This window comes from Mytilus edulis, chromosome 10 (genome assembly GCF_963676685.1).
Source record: "Mytilus edulis chromosome 10, xbMytEdul2.2, whole genome shotgun sequence".
Taxonomy (NCBI): Eukaryota; Metazoa; Mollusca; class Bivalvia; order Mytilida; family Mytilidae; genus Mytilus; species Mytilus edulis.
Window position 1 is genome coordinate 31,509,340 of NC_092353.1, and position 19,809 is coordinate 31,529,148.

The 19,809-nt window shown below is 30.8% G+C and overlaps 1 protein-coding gene across 3 annotated transcripts in view; it reads left to right on the forward strand.

Annotated features, from left to right (window-relative positions):
* LOC139490926 (protein C-mannosyl-transferase DPY19L3-like) overlaps nt 1-12,492 on the forward strand; it is a 45,922-nt gene extending 33,430 nt beyond the window's left edge. For all 3 annotated transcript variants that reach the window (XM_071278071.1, XM_071278072.1, XM_071278069.1), the window contains 11 exons: nt 684-818; nt 4,213-4,344; nt 4,826-4,930; nt 5,339-5,412; nt 5,848-6,006; nt 6,550-6,644; nt 8,286-8,437; nt 8,805-8,861; nt 9,728-9,943; nt 10,203-10,358; nt 11,542-12,492. In XM_071278071.1, coding sequence (XP_071134172.1) covers nt 684-818; nt 4,213-4,344; nt 4,826-4,930; nt 5,339-5,412; nt 5,848-6,006; nt 6,550-6,644; nt 8,286-8,437; nt 8,805-8,861; nt 9,728-9,943; nt 10,203-10,358; nt 11,542-11,691 — 1,431 coding nt within the window. In that variant the 3' untranslated portion in view covers nt 11,692-12,492. The remainder of the gene's footprint in view (nt 1-683; nt 819-4,212; nt 4,345-4,825; nt 4,931-5,338; nt 5,413-5,847; nt 6,007-6,549; nt 6,645-8,285; nt 8,438-8,804; nt 8,862-9,727; nt 9,944-10,202; nt 10,359-11,541) is intronic.
* The last annotated feature ends 7,317 nt before the right edge of the window (nt 12,493-19,809 follow it).

Here is a 19,809-nt window from a genome sequence, read left to right on the forward strand (position 1 = left end):
TTAGAACACATTCATTCTGTGTCAGAAACCTATGCTGTGTCAACTATTTAATCACAATCCAAATTTAGAGCTGAATCCAGCTTGAATGTTGTGTCCATACTTGCCCCAACCGTTCAGGGTTCAACCTCTGCGGTCGTATAAAGCTACGCCCTGCGGAGCATCTGGTTGTTTATTATCTTGAATATAATTATAGATAGAAATAAACTGTAAACAGCAATAATGTTCAGCAAAGTAAGATCTTCAATTAAGTCAATTTGACCAAAATTGTCAATTGACCCCTTAAGGAGTTATTGCCCTTTAAAGACTTTTTTCACAATTTGTTCATCATGTTGACTTACTTTTAAAAATCTTCTCCTTTGAAACTGCTGTATCAATTTCAGCCAAACTTAGGCTCAATGAGTTTCAGAGTATCTAGTATAAATTTTATATTTTATTTCCTTGTATGTCAAGAAACATAGCTCCTATGGCTAAAATAGAACATAGGAGAAAATGATTATTTTTTTTGGCTTTTGAAGAAAATAGGACGATCCAAAAACATTTAAATAAATTGAAAAGCCAAAATAATCATTGATGAGAGATTTAACCAAAAGAATTAAGGTGAGCGATTCAGGCTCTTGAGAGCTTCTTGTTTTTTAGAGATTTACAGTTAATATTATGAATATTTTATTTTTTCTTTATTTCAGAAATTGTGTATATGGATAATATTTGTCAGTACATTCCTGTTTGCCTTGTTTTGGCAGTTTAACCAGTTTATATTCTTGTTACAAGCCTTTGCCTTGTTTGGTGTATGGGTACTAGATATGATTCCACCAAGAAAGGTACAGTTCATCTGTTTTTTGGATACGATTTCTTTCAAGCAATCTGTAGACTTATACAGGTGGCTCAGAGCAATTTCCCTCACGTCAATCGTTTTATTCTAAACATTAAGGAACATCTCAGATTCTTATGATTGTCTTGCTTTAAAAGGTAAAAACAAACAAAGGGATTGAACTTAAACAACTTTCCTATAATGTTCTTTTCATAATCTTCATGTTTGATAATTCCCTTGACTTCGATGCATGTTTTTAACAACACGGAAAATCAGAATTAAGCAGTATTTATATTTAGTGTAGTTATAAATTTAGAAACACGTCAGAGGGAATTCCCAGTTTTGATAAAATGCGAGAGTTCTCTGAATACCGATAAATCTATTTCTGTCATATAAGAACTGAAGTGGAGTTTTTCTAATATGTTACCGTTATGAAACTGATATTTGAGATTGTACTTCCATAAAGAAATTTGGAACCATCTAGGTTGTTTAATAAGCATTTAATATATCTTGCTCCAGGGTTTGATTTGGAAATTATGCGCATGCGTATAGTCTTCTTGACTTTAAGGGGTTTTAGATTGAATGGTTGCTCTGGATTCCCCACTCAATTAATTAATTTATAACTCATGGGATCTTTTCTATGTATGTCTGCTATTGAGGGTTATTGTTGTTGCATAATTTTAAATCATATGCATCATTTAGATTAAAATAGATATATTCCACATCGTAGAACACCCCTTTAGGCGAAATGGAGTCTTCCATATTATCGTTTCGAGTTGTCTCCCTTCCGGCAGTAACTTCCGTGAATTCTGAATATAAACAAGACATCGAGTATTAGCTCGTTCAGTCAATAAACGTCGTATTATATTAAAAACGAATGAAATTTAAACCGATAAATGTGTACAGAAAGGAGCCATGATGACTGACCCAAAGGAAATTAAATATTTAAAGAGTTAGGAATGGGGTTCCTCCTAGAATTAACGTAGGAAAAAAGGTGATAAGATACGAATTGAAATCTACATCATACGACGATCCATCAGCACATTGCTGACTATACCTCGGCGCATCGCTAACAGACACTTAATAAAATATAATAACCAATGAGTGAAATAAAATACCTTCTCTGACATCTCTCACTCTGAGTCAGTCAGTGACTGCTGTGGAAAGTAAACTTGGTACATTTTGTATTGATAGTACAAAAATAAAACACAATAGACCTAAGTACATTGTTCATACACTTTTATCCGGGTTTGGCTATTTTGTAACTATTTTACATGTCTGTTTGTCATTTGAATTAGTTTTGAAAATAATATTATCCAGCTACATCATACATGCATACATGTGTCAATGAAACAATGGCAATCGTATCCTTCAGAGCAATCTGCTATTTGATTACTGTTCAGTTTGATCATGGTTTTTAAAAATAAGGAGATGTGGTAGGAGATTACTATCCACTGAAGTTAAAATAAATGTAAGCAATTATGGGCAACTGCTCGGCCTTCAACAATGTGAAAAACCCATATGGTAAAGATGGCATTCAGTATCACAACTTAGTAGCTGCGGCATACAGTTTTACACATTAACAAATGCAAGCTAAATGTGCTTTAGCAGTATTTCTATGAATATTGCTAGTAATGGATTAAGCTTAAGGATATCAACACATGAGTTTATGGAAATTAAACGCATCACATATAATATATTATGCTGAAAGAATGAAGGGTACACCTATAATGTAGCAATATTGAATAAGCACTTTTATGTGAAAGCTTTGTAAATATATCATCAAGTACCAGTCTTTGTAAGAATCAGGCAATTTTGAAAAAATCAAAAACATGACAGAAAAAAACATAAATCTATGTCACGGAATAGAAGTTCTTTCATAATATAAGTTCCAAATGGAAACAATATTCTGGAATTTTATTTCCACTGGAATAAATATTACAGTAAATGTTCCTAACGGAATAAATGGTATAGAATATTTGTTCCAACAGGAACAGATATTATGACATTGTTTATAACAAAGTTTCCATTGGAACTTCTGTTAGGTGGAACAAATATACGTTGACAACACCACTATACATTTTGAACATAAATTAATGTCAACATAAGTAGGTTTTTGTTTGTTCTGTTTTCACCACTGCATGATTCTAAGGCAGATTGGCACTTAATATATATCAGTGGTCTCGCTAGCCCAAAATAGAAGGGTGCTGCGCCCTGGGTGCCCTTAGCCGCGTCCTGGGTGCCTTCATCCGCGCCCTTCTGCCCTGACGTCTTTTTCCAAAATTATCTTGTGCCGTTTTGGTAAAATTTTGTTTCATCGATTTCTGATCTCCAAGTTAATTACATATATGACACCTGTGTGATTGCCCCCAGGTTAATCATGTCATTACAATCAATTACAATGATAAAGACTTCAAAGGTGTTAATAACTAGGTAATTTAATTAGGACAATGTCAGCGAGTGTGTTTAGCTTGGGTCGGCATTTTCGATCTCCAAGTCACAATGGAAGAGCGTATATAAATGAAGACTTCCATGACTTTAGAATTGAATTTAAGTCATCAAAATAAAACTATGCCTTTACAGAAATGCCTTCCATCTCAACTTGTTAGCGACAAGCACAGTTTTCAATTAAACCAAATGTGGTGGAAATTGATTTTGGAGTTACTTCCCCTGTTTTAGCTTATTACAAATTTGTGCTCTAAAAATATTATCTAGTATCAAAAAAAGGAATAAATTACTAATTGAATATATAATAACATAATAATGTTACCTTAAAGATATTAACTGTCTTTGAACATATTAAAAAATATATATTGCAATTTCTACTTGATAATTATACTTTTAGCAATCCATGTTGTTAACATTGTTAAATCAGTAATGGTCTCATATGATTTACCGACCGTGCAAGGGCTGTATAGTCAGTCAAGGTCGTTAAAAACTTCCATTTGTTTAGATCATATGACGTATTTTGAAAAATATAAATCCTATATAGATAATAAAAAAAACACATATTCTTTGATAATGGGTAGAGTGAAGTTAAACTGTAAAAACATAATATATGTTGATGAAGATATACTATATCATTCATAACTACACAAACAATAAAAAAAAAGACTATAGATGAAAAGCATCTTTATTTAAAAAAAACCAACATATACAGTAAAAAAAAAAAAAAAGAGATTCGTCACTCGTTAACTCGTGATACACACAGAAACGTAGACAAAAAAATGAGCAGTGCCTTTTCTTATCATAAAAAGTGCCCTGCCCTCCACTGGCACCCTGCCCCTTTTGATTTCTAGCTAGAGCACTGTATATGATATACATATGGCAAATGTCAGCCCTATAAAATATGTTTTTTCTGTAAAGATGCTGTATATATAGTACATTTGTTCTGTTATTTTCAGGTGAGAATAGTATTTTATGCCCAGGCTGCTTCATTGATTCTAACCAGTATACTGCAGTATGTTAACCTGATGATATTTGGGTCTTTAGTCATGAGTTTTATACCTGCTTCATTATTACTTATGTATTTTAAGGTAAGCTATTTAGTTTTAGATAAAATTTTAAAAATTTTAGTGACAAAGATGAATACTATGTTTTATTGCTGTTATGGAATCTTTTTTTACAGGCCCATGATATTATAAATAGAAGTTATTTTATAATGATAAGAAATTAAATGATAGCAACAAATTGATATAAAAGATGTGGTATGAGTGCCAATGTGACAACTCTCCATCCAAGTAACAATTTGTAAAAGTAAACCATTATAGGTCAAAGTATGGTCTTCAACACAGAGCCTTGGCTTACACTAAAAAGCAAGCTATCAAGGGACTTAAATTCATTTCGTATAGGTTGATTAAAAGCTGCGTTTTTCATATAGTTTGTGAGGGGAATTCAATCCAAGCAGTATTTCATTTTAACGATTTAAACCTGTATTTTATTCAATAAATGAAGAAATCTTTTATTCCTTTGTAGTATTTTTAAAAATTATTTTAAAGGTGTGTTGTATTTTATCAGGGGGAAGAACTCCAGCCATGCAGTATTCCATCTAGATTAACCAAAGCTGTTTTTTACTGTGTTTCAGTTTTAGTTCTTATGGTTCTTTTTAACACAGCTATAAAGGTAAAAATTGAAACTATGTTGTGCCTACATTACTATTGGACACATTTACAATAGCTACAAAGGATGTTTTTTGTTTGATTGAAAACAAAAAGTGATAAATCAGATCTTTGTTTCTTTGTATTTTGTTAGTTTGGTAAAAATTCGTATTTTGATCAGAATGATAACAAGAAAAATAACATAAATGTTACAAAGCAATTATTTATAGTTAGGAAAAATATATATTGAAAGGAGAATCATTTATTGTTCTTTGTCAGAAAATAAATAACTTGTTACGATATAGAAAATAGATGTTTCCAAAGTTAAACTGATATGAGATACTTGTTACATTTACAAATAGTTATTTTTTAAAGTTTTCTTTAATGGGTATTGATAAGTTCATCTGTAAAATTTTTATTTTTTATTTTTCAGATACTCATTAACATAGAGGCTGATGAACACATATTTAAGTTCATTCTCAGTAAATTTAGTATAGATCATGCCAGGTAATTCTATGACTCTTTGTCTATATATTTATTTTAAATCTTTGGAATTCACAGTTAATTATGTCAATTTTCTGATGATTATTTAATCAATTTATGTCTGAATTACTAACTAGAAACTGAAATTATGTATCTTGCAAGTCCCATTTTAAACTGTTCAATGTAAATTATGAGATATGAGGGAGTATTGCAATGAAAGATCACACTCTGATATCTCATACAAATATCTGCATGTTGATTTTCCTGAAATAGTAAGTATTTAAAATTATTGCATTTTTTATTCCATTTATCAAAATCGCAACAATAAATTTTTAAAATTATTTCTGAATTAAGAGTATATGAAAACAATTTACTTAACATTAAATGAATAAGAGGACTAACAGTTAATGCCAGATTGAGTTAAGCCTTTGATAATTTTTGTTATTTTTTTTTTTGCAGAGATTTTGATTCCAAGCTTTATCTATGTATTGATGCCTTTGTCAGTCTGCCATTTAATACATTTGAGAGGCTCACCAAAGGAGTAGTTTTTCCATTTTATGTAGCCACGCATCTAGTTTTATTAGTTGTTCTTTTTATAGCAGTTTTACAGAATTGGAGGTGAGTTGAATTATATCTTTGAAGTTTTTTTGTGTATTTACATGTATCATGATGCTTTGGTATTACTTGACAAAATTTAGAAACAGGTTTCATCTGCAAACTTGCCTCTATCAGGCATGTGTTAACAAGATTTGGTTTGAATTTTGCTCATTCATATTTTATATTGTAGGATATAATGCAGGTTAAGTTAATCTAACTTGATAAAACAGTAACATATTTATTGTATGCAATGCAAAAAAATTTAAAAATATAAAATTTTGATTATAAAATACAGTGAAACCTGGCTAATCCAAATCCTGCATAAACCGAAAACCTGTTTAAACCAAACATGTTGTTAACCACTGTCAAATATGAAATTGTATGCGTTGTGAACCTGATTAAACCGAACATCAACCAAAACCAACTCCCAAAAAGGTTAGGTTGAAACAGGTTTCACTATATACTGTTATTCCAGAACACTCAGAGCTATGATTGACTTACACTACTTTTTTTTATGAACATTAGGCAGTTTAACTGTACAGAAATGTATTGTCTTTTATTCAGCAATAATGTACATGAAACAGAAAATATCAAAGACCATCCTGCCATAAAGAAGACACATTTACTTAGCAATAGACCAGAATTAGCCTTTCATGCTGGTGAGTTTGATATGCCAGTTAACTTACAATTTCTGTGTGGAATTTGGAGGATTACTGTGGATTCATTATTTTTTGTTGGATACCAGTATTTGTTGATTTCGTGGGAACCCATTAACCACAAATTAAATGTTCAACGACTACCACATTTTCTTAAGGCTTTTGTGAAGATTTCATCAGAACCACGAAATTAAATATCCACGAAAATTGGTACCCACGAAAATAAATGAATCCACAGTAGTTATTATTAAGATTGAAAAATTCAATATACAGGTAGCCAGACCATTATTTAGTAACTCTGAGATAATTTTAATCTTGTAAAAATGGTCAGAAGCATATAAACCCTTTAAAAAATGTCAGAGGAGATAAGGTGAGTGATACTTCTATCCATGAACTCCATCCATAGCTAAGAATGGACACTAATGTTTTGGAAGGAGAACATTTGTTACTCACTGCATTTTCATTGTAAGATTTAATCTAATATACAGATTATATTTTTATACCCCTGCTGCTGAACAAAGGGGACTACAAGGTTTACCCTTGTTTTACTGTCTTACCCTCCGAAATTTGTTTCTGTTCTCAGACTTAAATTTGCCTCAAACAGATGTTATGAAACTTATATACACTGCTTATTACCATAGATCAAGATTGAATTTGTGTTGGGTCTCTTTTAACTGTTTTTGAGTTATGTCCTTTTATAAATAGAAAAAAATAACCTATTTTGCTGTATTGCATTCTAATGTTACTTTCCTTCTACCAAATATTATGAAACTTATACACATTGCATATTACCACTAAACACAGATTAAGTATGAATTTGTGTTGTACGATTTTTTACTGTTTTCAAGTTTTTCCCCTTATAAATGGAAAAATTACTGATTTAGCTGTTTTGCCGTCTTGCTCTTTTGCCTCAACCAAATAATATGAAACTTATACACATTGCTTATTACCACCAAACACAAATCAAGTTCTAATTTGTGTTGGGTCACGTTCACAGTTTTTTTTAGTTATCTCCCCTTATAAATGGAAAAATTACCGAATTTGCCATTTTGCACTCTTTGATTTACGACTCAACCAAATATTATGAAACTTATACACATGGCTTTTTACCCCATCATATAAATCAAGTTTAATTTAGGTGGTGTCACTTTAACGGCTGTCCTGATATGTCCTATTAATAAATGAAAAATTGCTGGTAGACATTTTAATTTCTGCACTCTAACATTACTTTTCCTCAAGCAATTGCTCTATATTAAATAAGTTTTGCTCATTACCAAGCACATATATAGTTAGAATTTTGCCTCAACCAATTGTTCTGAATTTCAAACACATTTATCTTATTACCAAACACATATTTAGTTTGAAATTTGGTGGGTACACTTGCACCATTTATTTGTTTGGACCTTTATAAATGGAAAATTGCCAAATTTGCTATTATGTGCACTCAACATACAGGAACAAAATGTCATTAAATTTCAAAGAAATCAAATTGTCAGTAGGTTTGAATTGGTACATTGACTTTTGCATATCTACAATCTGGGACATCTGTACACACATTCTTCTTTTATTTATGCATAACTCACATATAAATAGTAAACAATTTTTTTTTTGTCAGAATAAACCTATTTTTATTTTCCTATTTAGTTTGTGGAGTATTTTTTGGTGCTTTAGCCATGTCAACATTAAGAATGAAGTATTTATGGACACCATACATGTGTATACTTGCCAGTTTTGGTGTCAGTGATCTCAAAATGTGGAAGGCTGTACTAACTCAACTTAAAACACAAGGAACAATGGTTTGTAAATTATAAAGAGATATTATAGTAATAAATGTTATTTGAAGGTTATGAATAAAAGAAAGAGGACTTAATGTTTAGTTTGTCTGTGAAAGAGAGGGTTTACATACAAAAAATACTCTCATATTATAATTCCAATGATATGCATTAAAAAATATGTCCAGATTTAAAACTTCGAAAATGTTCATTGAACTATTTTGTCTGGTAGAAGATCATACTTATGACATCGTAAAACTGGTTTATATATGTAAATAATTGTTTTGCTATGACCCTGATCATGAAATAATACTTGCCTTACAGCAGATAATGGCCAAGGTATTTATTCATTCTAAGTTTAATATATACATGTAGTACATTTTACCTTTAGGTACAGATAGTAAGACATTTTAGTACTCTGCTGACATTAGTTGCATTATTAACAGTGGTAAGTATACAGTAAAACCCCTATTTCTAGAACCAGAATACTTATTGGTCTACAAAATTACAGTGTTTTATCAACTCAGAAATGTTATAAAAACTTGAAAGCCTTATACATTTAATCAACAGTTACACATATCAGTGGATTAATCTTCTAGCTAAACCTGCAAAAGTGAAAATATAAATATTACCCTTGCATTGAACAAGATTCAATATTTCTAAATTTGATATTGTTGAATTTTCAAATTCAAAATGTGAGGCTTGCCGAGCATTTCAAATATTTCAAATATTTAAAAAATTTAAATGTTGAAAGAGGAGAAATATTGCATTGCACAAGATTTGGCGGTATAATCTGTTTCTCATATGAATTTTAGACAATATGCAGACAAACTTAATTTTCTTTTCCAATGATCTCCAAAAAGATGTTTTCTTTCTATGTAAAGTCATCAGGCATGATTGCCTTTATTATAGAGGTCACAATCAGAAATTCAGAGGAAAGCAAGAAAATTTGATCTCATAATTGAGTTTTGAACAATCTAATGAAGAATTGAGATCAAACCCCCACCCCCTGAATCATTTTCTCTAATGATTAAAAAATAAATTTACATTTTTTGTTAACATAATTTGATTCATCCAATGAGCTGATAAAGGTTATGAGAAATAAAAATTAACCAATATGTCAGGAAAAGGATAAATCTACTAAGAATTAGAGAATTCGTAATTCAACCAGAGATATAAATCACGTTCATTTTTATACATTGTATTTGTGTTAATTTTTCATGAAGGTTTAAATGGATTGTTGTGTAATGAGGAATATTAATAAATTACACACACATATATATCTGTACAATATTTATAAAAAATAACTTCCAGGCTTTACCACCAGCTTTAAAAGAATTGGAAGAATTAAAGGAATTCTGGGATCCAGATACAGTAGCTCTGATGGAGTGGATCAATAAAGATACACCACAGGATGCTTCATTCACTGGGAGTATGCAGTTACTGGCAGGGGTTAAACTGTGTACTGGTCGACCAATCACAAACCATCCTCATTACGAAGACAAGAAACTCAGACTTAAAACCAAAGACGTAGGTTTTAAAAATATAGATGTTTTTAGACTTGCCAATGCTCTTTATTTATTTGAGATACTACTGACCAAATTGAACAACTTTGGTTATTTTTTGCACATCACATGAAAAAGCAGATTGACTTTTTTTTTAACTTTTTTTTTAATTGACAGGTTATTCACATGACATTCTTTCTGACTAAGCTGATTTTTAGGATTAAACTTTATTTGAAAAAAATCCCATACCTTTTAGATTTTGTTTAATTGTATTTTTTTTGCAGTTAATGCAGATTTATGGAAGAAGAACACCAAAAGACATACATGAAATAATGAAGAAAAACCAAGCCAATTATATGATTTTAGAGGACAGTATCTGTCTGGCTCATACAGAAGATGGCTGTCGTCTACCTGATATAATAGACTTCGATAATGGTGTGGTAAGTTTACACTACTATTAGATACATTATCACTAAAACTGGATTCATTAATATTCATTGGATACTAATTTTTGTGGATTTCATGGGAACAGGGGAACCACAAATTTGAAATATTTAAGGACATACAACATTTCTAAAGGAATGTATGCAGACTTTGCCAAAACAACGAATTTAAATATTCACAAATATGCAAGTTTCCCTCAATCCACAAAAATTGGTACCAACGAAAATAAATGAATCCACAGTATGTTGAAAAAAGTAGTATCAATGTTTTAACTTGCATCAGTTGATTGAGATGACCAACATTTCTCTGTTTGTAATAAGAACAATTCTAGGAATCAAACAAAGAGATCATTTCAACCTGAAAATGTATGAAAAGTACCCTTGCTGAGACCTGACAAGCTGAGGTTTCCGATATCTTTACAAATTTTGATTGATTACCTTTCAAATTGTCCTGACAAATTTGGGTTATTATGCCTCACTAAAAAAACTATGTATAAAGCTCCTACTTTCAACACTTGTTTTTGTATGTAAGAGATTGACTGATTTGATTGTTGGTTGTTTAATGTCCAGTGGCAAATATTTTATGCATCTTCAGGACGACTATGCAAGAGATAAAACTACAGTCATTATAATACTACTTGGAAATTTTGTGGAAAATTCTTGTTATTTTCATCAGTCAGACTGTCACTTGGAAATGTAAATATTATGAAAATTTAAATTGTAAGCTATGTCACACTAATATTTCTCATGATAGTTCAATAAAATTTATGTCCGAGATTGACACCAATATTATCTCAAACAAGTTTGAATAATACTTCTGAATAATTTTTGGGTGGGAGTTATGCCTTTTGAATATGGAAAATAAGAAGATGTGTAATGCTTGCCAATGAGACAACTCTCCACAAGAGACCAAAGGACACAGAAATTAACAACAAAAGGTCACCCTTTGGCCTTCAACAATGAGTAAAATCCATACTGCATAGTCCACTTTAAAAGGCTTCTAAATGACAAATGTAAAACAATTCAAACAAGTCAAGAAAACTGACAGCCCGATTTATGTTTTAAATAATGACAAAAACATATATGATATACATCAACAACCAACAACTACTCTTATGTTAATAAAATTTATGTCAAAGGTTTGTATTAGTAATATATTCTTGTTTTGTTTGTATTTCAGCTTCCAGAATTGGTGAAACCTGAACCAAATCTAGTTCGTAGTAGTGTGCCAAGATTCTGCGATGTTATAAGACATGACGGATCGGATTTTACTCGTTATTTCAAAAAAGTTTTTACAAACCGAACATTTAGAGTTCATAAAGTATTGTGAAGCTATTCAGTTATAATCAATGCATAATACTTCACCAGTTTTAATTGATCTGCTTTTTATTTGTTTTAAATGTTGTACAGTATTACATTTTTTGAAGCTTTTTGTTGAATTTGGTTTTTTTTTTTTTTTTTTTTAAACAATTGTATGTTTTTCTTACCAAAACCAAATGGACAATAGAAAATAAGATATATCAACAATGATAATCAAATTCTTTGAAATTTTTATAAAACATATTCTGTAAAAGGGTGAACATCTTCTGATAAATAGAATTTTGTCTCATTGGCAATCAATACACATCTCCTTATTTGACATTACTATTTCATCAAATACAATAGATTTTTTTTCTTCTAATAAAGTATGTCTGTTATGTTTTAAGTTAAACTCAGGTAACTATCTATGTATGAATTCAATTAATCATATTCTTTAAAAAGAAATCTCAATTACAACATGTATAACATTTTTTGGGGACGTACAATTCAGTTTATGCATAGATAATTTAGAGTTTCTAGCTTAATAAATCACCACCAATTTTACATGGAAGACTACTGTTTAAAAAAACCCAATTTTTTCTGTTATTGTTTGAAATTTATAGCATGTAGATAAAAAGCTTTGCTTGCCAATACTGTTTACAAAACCACCTGTGCAATATATATTGTCTCATATAATTGGAGAAGTTTAGAATATATAAACTTTTTTCTTTTGAGATTTGTTGCGTATGTCATATACATTTAAGTCATTGTCCTAAGCTTTAACTAGGGAAATCCAAATTTATCAACATTATATACACAATAATTTGTTAAAGTCATAAGAAACCTCAAATCAAAAAAAAATTAATGCATATGATTTTTATAACTCAATGGATAGTTTTCATTATAAAACTTATGTACATATACTTTTTTCTGAAGAAAATTCTTTAATTTATTCATATTTAGAAGAAGTTTACTTTATTTGAATAGCTTCCTTCCAGCAAGCTATTCCCCCGACATATTTTCCGTATGCAAGGTGACCTCAGTGTGACCCATCTCGTAAAAATCCGGTGACCACAATACGCATGGATGTCCTTAAAATAAACTATTATCTGAATTTACATGTTAAACACGTGCTCAATTTCCATGCTATTTTGTTTATTTTTCGTCAATTGTTGACAAACAGGTGACAATCGTTAAACTTCGGCTTCAAAACACGAACTTTAATTACCTGCCATATTTTCACAACAACACTGACCGATTGAGAAAAAAAATTGACAATTATACGAAATTTACACGAAAAAAATGATAAATTCGAGCACAGAAGACGAAGTTTAGGATGTTTGTATGCATTAGTTCAAGAATTGGAAGAACATTATTTTTCACCGGTCACTCGTTTCTTATGACTTTAAAAAAAAATTAAAAAAAAATCCACTTGAGGCCAATACTATAAGTTATATGGTTCGCTACTGACCCCATACGGATCCATAGAGGGTTAGTAAAATCCATAGGGGGTGAGGCCGGAGGCTGAGTCCCCTATGAATTTTATTCACCCTCTATGGATCCGTAGGGGGTCAGTAGTTAACCGTATAACGAATTTATCGGAGGCTGGTCTTTTTCTGCGGCGTTTTGTTGAAAAAAAAACCAATGAAACACAACAACATTAATAGATGACGTCGCCATTAACGCGTCATGAACCCCATATGAAACTTACTAACCCCATACAGTCTCATAGGGGGTCACCATGTGACGGCATTTAACCAATCACAACGTGATAATTCATCTGTGGTCCTATAAAATTTCATTGCATGTTTGTCATATAAGTAATAAATGAAATAACTGATAGAAGGTCTTTTTCTCCAGTTAGCATTACAACTTGATAAAATGGTAATATTAAAGAAAAATACCATGACATTCAATTAAACCTCAAGCTTGTGATTTCAGTTAATGAACAATTAGCAACATGGAACTCTTCTGAGATAATGTAAAGAAAAACCTTTGCTAAAACTCTGCTGTAAAAATAGTAATTATGTTATATAAGTTCTGATTTTTTCATTCACTGTTTAGAAAAATAGATAAAAGTTAAACATAGTAATAGATTTTATCGCTTTTTTGTGCATTTTTCCTTTGACCTTTTTTTGTGATAATTTTCATATCATGCTACTTGCTTGAGATGGAAAATTATCGCTAGAAACTAAGCATGCACGTGGTGTTGCTACGAAATTGACATGAAATTGACATGAAATTGACAACGTCGTCATAGTTTAAATAGCGATAAAAAGATTATCATTGTTCATCTCAACTCGATTGCCTTTCTCGCTTTCGCCGTCCTGGCTCAAGCGAGAAATCAATCTCGTTGAGATGATCACCAATAATCTATAATTATATGTTTGGTAATAGTTCAAAATTAAATATATCTTTGAATTTGTTGTGATAAACAAAGAGAAGTTTTCCTTTTTATGCCCCACCTACGATAGTAGGAGGCATGATGTTTTCTGGTCTGTGCGTCCGTTCGTCCGTTCGTTCGTCTGTCTGTCCCGCTTCAGGTTAAAGTTTTTGGTCAAGGTAGTTTTTTATGAAGTTGAAGTCCAATCGACTTCAAACTTAGTACACATGTTCCCTATGATATGATCTTTTTAATTTTAATGCCAAATTAGGGGCGATATCTTTTTGCGCCAAAAAGTAACTCATTTGCGCCACAACTTAATTGCGCCAATACCTCTTTTGCGCCACCTAATTTTCAAAACTATAGATATCATTTGCGCCAATAAAATAATCATCTAATTGCGCCAATTTTATATATTTTTATTTATACATGTATATAACAACTAAATGATTGACTAGGTACCAACAGCAAAAAATTTCTCTGACATTGTACACTGAAATTTTAAACTAGCCTCGCATCCTAATAAAATTATACCGCTTTCTGGATCGTTACACAATACAAAGTCATCATCTTTGTTTGTAACCACACCAATATCATCCAATATTCTGTGAAATTCTGCTCTATTTTTAGATTAAGCCGGACAGTACTAGTTTTCTTCCCTTTATATACAGAGACTGACACACATATTTTAAATCTTTCTTTTCTCAATTTTCTTTTTTAATTTTCAAGATCTCTGAATTTATTATTTTTGAAGGTCTCTCTGACAACACATTGGTTGCTTTTATTTTACACGCAGTTCTCAAAAAAAAAATATATTTCTATGTACAAATGAAAATATGGTATTTTATACTGCCAAAATCTGCTATGAAATTTTGATAAAGCGAAAATGTATTTTATACTCGTGATAGTTGACTTGTATTTGCATTATAATTTTAAGAAAAAATTATTTTATAGTCTCTCAAAACTCTTTATAGAGTGGCTCTTGTTGTTAACTTGTGTTTTAAAAAGCTGTATATTTTATATGTAACAAGTGGCGAGACTTTAATAAAGTATTTGTCTTGTCTTGTCTTGATATAGGTAAAACATGTACAGGTATGATATTGGTAAAAAATATTAACAGGTAAATGTGGCGCAATTTAATTTCATTTAGTGGCGCAATTAATACCATCAAAATAAAAAAGAGTGGCGCAATTAATACCTTTTCAAAACTGCAATTGGCACAAATTGATTCTGCCCCAAATTAGAGGGTTTACCCCAATTTCACGGTTCACTGAACATAGAAAATGATAGTGCGAGTGGGGCATTCGTGTACTGGGGACACATTCTTGTTTTCAGATGTTTTAAATTATTTTTATTTTCTATTGTAATAGATTACAGAGTTGAATGTAAAATATATATTATTTGATATTTGCACATGGTTGCTGTTTGTTTAGTTTTGCCTGCACAAAATTCTTAACAAAGAATTGTTTTTGAAAATTTAGATTTTTGCATTGTATTAATATATTGATTTTACTTGTTTAAGCTTTAAAAGCAAGACCAAATACAATCCTCTTTTATTTTATCCTCTCTTTTACACCATCAATGTTTAAATTTGTTTGAACCTTATTTTGACAATTGAATTTTATTTAGAAATACTGTATTAATACCATCCTATTTGTTCTTACGTTTTTGTTATGATTGAAACATTTTTTAATTTTGCTTGTAATTTATTTGTATGAAGATTAGTCGAAAGGACAAACAAAGATTTTTTAATCTTCTATACTGACAATTTTTTCTGTATGAATGGTCATTTGTTTTGCACATCAATTCACATGTACTGCTCAAATCTGATTTTTTTTGACTGGAATCGATCAATTCATAATGTTTTTTACACACACACATATATACAGAGAGAGATCTGAACAAATTTAAAAGATCTGTTTTTGTACTGAATTTTTAATTGATGGCCATAATTCATTGAATCCATTTACAGAAGAAAAGATGGAGATCAAAACAGAATATTGAACTTGATTTTATTTTCTGTACACTGAAACAAAATTCAGTTTTTGTTGTTGTCAACAACACTCTGTATTTTTTAATTATTTTTATTGATATGTTTAGTTTGTTTATTATAGATTATATTTTTGATAAAATTAAGCTTTATTTTCAGCTTAACTGAAAATGTGTTAAAAAATTAGGATTTAATGGTCCTTTTTGTATTTATAGTTATCAAAACCAATATATTACTACCTATGGTAACATATTTTTTTAGAGCGATCATTTTAGTAAAGTATTCTTTATTAGATAAAAAAAATATGTATGTGTACCAAGGCAGTTATGCAAATGACCATGAATTGCATACAGATTTTAGAACTTAAATAAAAAAAAGAAGTTATTTTTTTCCAACTTTCTTTCTCACAGATATATTTTTTTTTCAATTTGATGATAAAAAGATGTCAGTTTTTGGTTATTGCAAAAAATCTAAATAAAAAGAGGTGAATTTTCCACACCATGCAAATGATTTCTTGACACAATACTTTTATTTCATTTTATGATTTCTTGTCGCAATACTTTTATTTCATTTAATGATTTTGTGACACAATACTTTTATTTCATTTTATGATTTTGTGACACAATGCTTTTATTTCATTTAATGATTTTGTGACACAATGCTTTTATTTCATTTTATGATTTTGTGACACAATACTTTTATTTCATTTAATGATTTTGTGACACAATGCTTTTATTTCTTTTGAATTTACACACTAGTTTGTATGGAGGAGGTTATGTTTCATCATTAAAGAATGAAACATTTGTTGTCTATTTATTCTTTTTTATACGACCACAAAAACATTTTTGGGTTTGTATAATGATATGGTGTCGTCGTCTGGGTCATTTGGTTTCCTGACAATAATTTAAATTTAAGCGAATGAATCTGTATGAATTTGTTTTTAGAAGGTTCCAAACCATAAAAGAAAGGTTGGTATTGATGTTGCGGACTATGGTCCTAATTATTAGAAATTAGGGGCCAAAATGGGGCCAAAAACAAGCATTTTTGTAGTTTCCAGACAATAACTTGTGTGGAGGTGTATGAATCTCTCTGACAATGTACCCCAAGGTTCCTTATCACAAAGGGAAGGCTATGATTGAGTTTTGGGGTAATTGTCCCAAACATGCAGGAATAAGGGGCAAAAAAAGGGCCAAGACAAGCATTTTTGTAGTTTCCAGACAATAACTTGTGTTTAAGTATATGGATCTCTCTAAAATTATACTGCAAGGTTCCATACTATAAAGGAAAGGCTGGGATTGAGTTTGGGGGTAATTGCTCCAAGGTAAGGGTTCAAAAAGTCAGGGGGATTTTTTTAAGGGTTCATATTTTTTTTTCAAAAATTTTCAAATTTCAAATTTTTGAATAGTTTCAAGAAGAAATCTTCAATTGAATTGGACAGTATAAAACAATAGATTTGTAAGATCTTTGACCACATTTATTTTGTGTCAGAAACCTTTATCATTTAAAAATTTCATCACAATCCAAATTAAGACAGCATAAATATTGTTTCCAAACTGGCCCCAACTGTTCAGGATTCGGATCAGGTTGTGCTCAGGGAAGCATTTTATTACCATTTGCTAAACAGAGATAATATTGCAAACTGTAGAGCTGTAAATTTATTGACGCACACTTTTGTTAATGAGCAGAGCAAGTTTAGAAAAGTATTAAGGGATTTGTATTTCATTCTCTATTCTGCAAGTTTGATTTCAAGGAGAAAAGTGGTTGTTAAGGGAAAATATAGTAAAATGTAGTCCCATAGAATTGTATGAAACAGTGAGTATCATGCAATTCTTCTACCTTCATATTATTTTTAACTTGCAGTGGTTTTATTGTTATTTGTAGGATGGTAATTTTTTTTGGATTCCTTAGTATAGATTAATAACACATTTTAGTGTTGAACCAAGTACAAATTAATTAATTATTCATTACAGAATTTTTTAAACTAAAATCAGGTACAAAATTTTCCAACGAAAAATAAATCCATGGAATTGTTACCAATGAAAATAAAACAGTTAAACAGAAACTTAAGGCACAATTCTGCTAAAATCCAAAAGCTGATTAAATTCATGAAAGCCTAAGCCTTTCCAAAAAAAATCTGTTTTTGTCGAGCCTGCGACTGATGTTTCAACATAGGGATAGTGATTAGGCGGCAGTGTCAACGGTGGCTTTAAATCACTTCTTAAAACCTTTATAATTTAGAAGGTGGAAGACCTGGATGCTTCATACTTTGTAAATAGATGACTCATGTTACAAAGTTTTCATCTGTCACATGTCGATTGTCCTTGACCTCAAGTCCATATCTCAGATATTATAAGCAATAGGTCTAGTATATTCGTTGTATGGAAGGACTAAGGTGTACATGTCCAACTGGCAGGTGTCAAATGACCTTGACCTTATTTTCATGGAATAGTGGTTATAGTTAAAAGTTTTGTGTTTTGGTTATTTTTTTCTTATACTGGATGCAATAGGTCTATCATATTTGGTGTATGGAATGATTGTAAGGTGTACATGTCCACTTCAAAGGTGTCATCTGACCTTGACCTCATTTTCATGATTCAGTGGTCAAAGTTAAGTTTTTTAGTGTTGGTCTTTTTTTGTAATACTATATGCAATAGGTCTACTATATTTGGGTGAATGGAAATATTTTATGATGTACATATCAGTCTCACAGGTTTTCTTTGACCTTGACCTCATTTTCACAGTTCATTGCTCAGTGTTAGCTTTGTATTTTGGTCTGTTTATTTTAACTATAAGCAATAGTTCAAATATATTTGTTGTATGGAAGAATTGTATGCTGTACATGTCTGCCTGGCATGGTTAATCTGACCTTGACCTCATTTTCATGGTTCATTGGTCAATGCTTAGTTTTCTTGGTTAAGTCTGTTTCTTTAATAATAACTATAGGCAATAGGTCAACTATAGTTTATGTAGTGTATTAAATTATTGTAAAATGCTCATGTATTTCTTGTTTGATTTATATGACCTTGACCTCATTTTCTCGGATCATGTTAAGTTGATGTGATAGTTGTAATAAAGCTTTATATTTAGTATAAAATTGAGAATGGAAATGGGGAATGTGCCAAAGAGACAACAACCCGACCATAGAAAAAAACAACAGCAGAAGGTCACCAACAGGTCTTCAATGTAGCGAAAAATTCCCGCACCCGGAGGCGTCCTTCAGCTGGCCCCTAAACAAATATATACTAGTTCAGTGATAATGAACGCCATACTAATTTCCAAATTGTACACAAGAAACTAAAATTAAAATAATACAAGACTAACAAAGGCCAGAGGCTCCTGACTTGGAACAGGCGCAAAAATGCGGCGGGGTTGAACATGTTTGTGAGATCTCAACCCTCCCCCTATACCTCTAGCCAATGTAGAAAAGTAAACGCATAACAATACGCACATTAAAATTCAGTTCAAGAGAAGTCCAAGTCTGATGTCAGAAGATGTAACCAAAGAAAATAAACAAAATGACAATAATACATAAATAACAACAGACTACTTGCAGTTAAGGGAGCTACCATTTGATTTTTACGGGGGGCTAGGATGAAAAATTTGTCCTGCATTTTTTTTTAGTTGTAATTTCTGTCCTGCCTTTTTATTTTTCACTCTATTCTGTCCTGCCTTTTTTTTTTTAGTTTATCCTGACTTTTTTTTTTTTGCAAGTGTCTCATCCTGCCTTTTTTTTTAATCAAAATTCCTGTCCTGCCTATTTTTTTCAAATTTCATCC